Source organism: Neophocaena asiaeorientalis, unplaced genomic scaffold, assembly GCF_003031525.2.
Source record: "Neophocaena asiaeorientalis asiaeorientalis breed wild unplaced genomic scaffold, Neophocaena_asiaeorientalis_V1.1 scaffold225, whole genome shotgun sequence".
Classification (NCBI taxonomy): domain Eukaryota; kingdom Metazoa; phylum Chordata; class Mammalia; order Artiodactyla; family Phocoenidae; genus Neophocaena; species Neophocaena asiaeorientalis.
This window is the reverse complement of record NW_020172364.1, coordinates 290,805-294,076: the sequence shown is the minus strand read 5'-3', so window position 1 is coordinate 294,076 and position 3,272 is coordinate 290,805. Positions and strand designations below refer to the sequence as shown.

The 3,272-nt window shown below is 47.8% G+C and overlaps 1 protein-coding gene across 5 annotated transcripts in view; it reads right to left on the bottom strand.

Moving 5' to 3' along the window:
• Positions 1 to 2,741, bottom strand: part of FXR1 (FMR1 autosomal homolog 1) — a 57,248-nt gene extending 54,507 nt beyond the window's left edge. For all 5 annotated transcript variants that reach the window (XM_024767337.1, XM_024767371.1, XM_024767345.1 and 2 more), the window contains exon 1: positions 2,629 to 2,741. In XM_024767337.1, the coding sequence (XP_024623105.1) occupies positions 2,629 to 2,679 (51 nt within the window). In that variant the 5' untranslated portion in view covers positions 2,680 to 2,741. The remainder of the gene's footprint in view (positions 1 to 2,628) is intronic.
• Between the last annotated feature and the right edge of the window lie 531 nt (positions 2,742 to 3,272).

Sequence of the window (3,272 nt, the reverse complement as noted above, 5' to 3'; positions counted from 1 at the left end):
GCCCACGTCCCAAAAAAAAAAAAAAAAAAAAAAATACTGTAGACTACTGAACTACTTCAAAAGCCTCATTTTATACAAAAGACTATAGCCCAGGGATATTTGGTCAAGGGTACATTGCTAGACAACGTTAAGTAAGCTGAAGTATGTACAGACCTAGAATTCCCATGTGTTTAACTTCAAATGCACGGCTCCTTCCACTTCATCATGCTCACTCTTCCAGAGTTCGAAGACCGTAGTTGACACATAGTGCATGTACAAATGGAATATGGCAGGACATAAAATTCCAAACGTTCAAGTGCTATCTCAGTAGAGACAACGTGACTAGGGTCCTTCCCAACCTCTGCCAAAAAGCCACCTTACTTTACTTTGTTAGGCAAAAATGGGTAATGGAATCCAAGTCTCTTTAAGAATCAAGCAGATTTTGTAGAGTATGGATAGGTATCAACAACAAATACTTTGGAGTTCCAAAATGGCGGCATTTGATTCGTGAATTGCCAAAAGCAAAATAAAACAACAAAAAAACTTTGGGAAACCAAAGTAAGATGGTAAACAATCTTTACTAAAACATTCAAACTGACGATCTTATTCAACCTTATAAATTAAAAAAATAATAATAAATGTATAGCAGGTGAACAACATAAATAAAATACACTTGGATAGAAAGAAATGGTGTTGTATCTACCATCAACACGCTGAAAATAATTTGTTAAGGCAAAATAATCTTTTCTGTATTTCGATATGCCAGGAAAAAAATGCATACCTCCATTACACAAGAACTGAATAGCCAAATAGTAAAAATGATACAAATATGATGAACCTTATCTACCCTTGACAAGAAAAAGTATAAGCACATTCTTTGTGCATTGTGCCACAATTTTATCTGCTGTCGTTCAGAGAAGGCAGCCATTAGGTTTAAGAACAGAAGGGGACTTCCGTGGAAGTGCAGTGGTTAAGACTTCGCCTTCCATGCAGGGGGTATGGGCCGGATCCCTGGTAGGGGAACTAAGATCCCACATGCCTCTCAGCCAAAAAAAACCAAAACATAAAACAGAAGAGTGGTAACAAATTCAATAAAGACTTTTAAAATATGGTCCACATCAAAGAAAACCTTAAACAAATAAAGAACAGAAGTTAATTATCTACTCAAATTTTACTCAAGTCTTTCCTCTGACACCTAGTTGTAAACCTAGACTGATAATGTAACCAGTCACACATTAAAGGATTAAAGGACTCCTTTCCACCAAGCAGTCCCAGTTTTTACTTCATGCTAACCACCTAAGATTTAAACTTGTAAATACTTACGGAGATCCTTCAGAGCCAACCGTGATTCCCCACCATGCTATTACCAAGTGATAGCTAAACCAATTCCACATAGCTAATTAGCAAACTAGGAGAGGAAAAGCAACGCTGAAACTAGGAATTGTGACCACCTAGTTAAAAAAATTCTGTGCGGGATAAAAGGCACGCTGAAACGAAACCCAGAGAGAATACATTCTGCGTACTCACAATACTACTCCTGTATTAGGAGAAGGCCCTTCATAAAAATAGCCAGGACTCTCAAACATTTGAGATGCTGGCTTAGTGACACTGACTGACAGACAACAGCTGGGGAGATTTTGTATTGATCTTGTAACCTCGTGGCATACTTTGGGAGAAAGGGAGAATCGGGAGAAAGGACCGTTATAATGGCAAAACTAAACTGTAAGGATTTCATTTTCATCTATGTCACCCCTACACTGGAAGCCCCTACTAAATTCCTCTATTCTCGAATTCCTCTTCCGTTTTCCAGATCCGATCCCACAGTAATGCACCTCCTTCCACCCGATGGAAACAAAAAACTTCGGGGGGGTGGTCAACACCTTCCCAAAACACTGGGTACCAACTGATACAGAAACTAGTCGCCTCCCCACCTGTGTCTCCTTAATCCATTTCACATTTTAAATCTTAAAGCCTAGAACTCTCGCCTTTTCTTCCGTAATAGAGGAGCTAAGGCGCCGCCCAATTTCCCAGGCCGCAAAAAATATTTCTACCCGCCACATTTCAAGATTTTCTAGTTTTCTCTTCGATCCTAACCCTCAATCCGGCACCCGCTCCCCCTTCAGACACAGAAGTTTATTAGCTCGAAACCCTAGTACAAAGGTGAATTCCTAAGATTCCGCGAGGCGCCCCCCCCAAGGGGGTGGGGAGGGGTCGGAGCAGCGGGCCGAGGCGCTCCCGCTCGGCCCAGTCCGAGGGGCGGGGGAGCGGCTGTGACCACACAATCCCACCACCTCCTTTCACGACTGCCCCCAACCTCCCGGAGCTCGGGCCTGCTCCCAGGGAGCTCCCTGCCGCCATTCGGCTTCTCCTCACCGGCCCGCCAAGGGCCACACGAGCATCCAAGAAGAAGATTAATAAATAGGAATACGCAAAAGATATCCGACGTGTTGTTTCAAAACATAACGGAGCCCGGGCCCCCGAGACCGTTAAACCGCGGGTGGAGGGGGGAGAAGCGATGAACCTAGCGGCCTCGGGCTTTGGCCTAGCCGCCATTTTCGACCCCAAACCTCACTCTCCAGGACCACCAACCCTCCCTCAAACCGGCCCCAGGCCCCAGAAGACCCGACAAAGCGGCAAGAGGGTCGGTACCTTGTAGAAAGCCCCGTTGGAGCCGCGAACCTCCACCGTCAGCTCCGCCATGTTGGAACCGCAAAGGCCGCTGGGAAGAGATTCTAGAAACTTTCCAACCAGAGAGGAGGAGGGGGAGGGGCGTGAAGGAGGCAGGGGGAGGGACGGGGAAAACGGGGCGGGGACTGGGATCCCCCGCCCCACACCCCTGGGGTCTCACCGCGCAGTCCTGATTTTCCCAGCGGGATCCCCCCGCTGCTTACATCGCTAGCCCTCGGCTCCGCCCGCCGCCGCAACGTCCTGTTCGCCTCCCGACACAATCGCCCGACCTTGTTGACCCGCCCCTACGTCCCCGCCCCCCAGTGCCCGCAGCTTACCAGCCCTAGCCTGTGCGGGCTTCCAGCCAGCCGGGACTAAACTGGCCCGGCGGGCGCCGCCTGTCCCACGCTTCTGCGTTCTGCCGGTTTCGCGCATCCTGCCCTGAAACTTCCTTGAGGTGTTGGTAACCCTGAAGTAGCTTCCCCACCCAGAGAAGCCCCCACTCTGGGGGCTTCAGACGCCCACTGGCACAAACTTTGGGGGAAAGAGGGAGCCTCAAAATGGATATACAGTGGGCTCTAAATTCTCTCGCCTCGGTCTTAAAAAAAAAAATCGGTGGCCTCCTC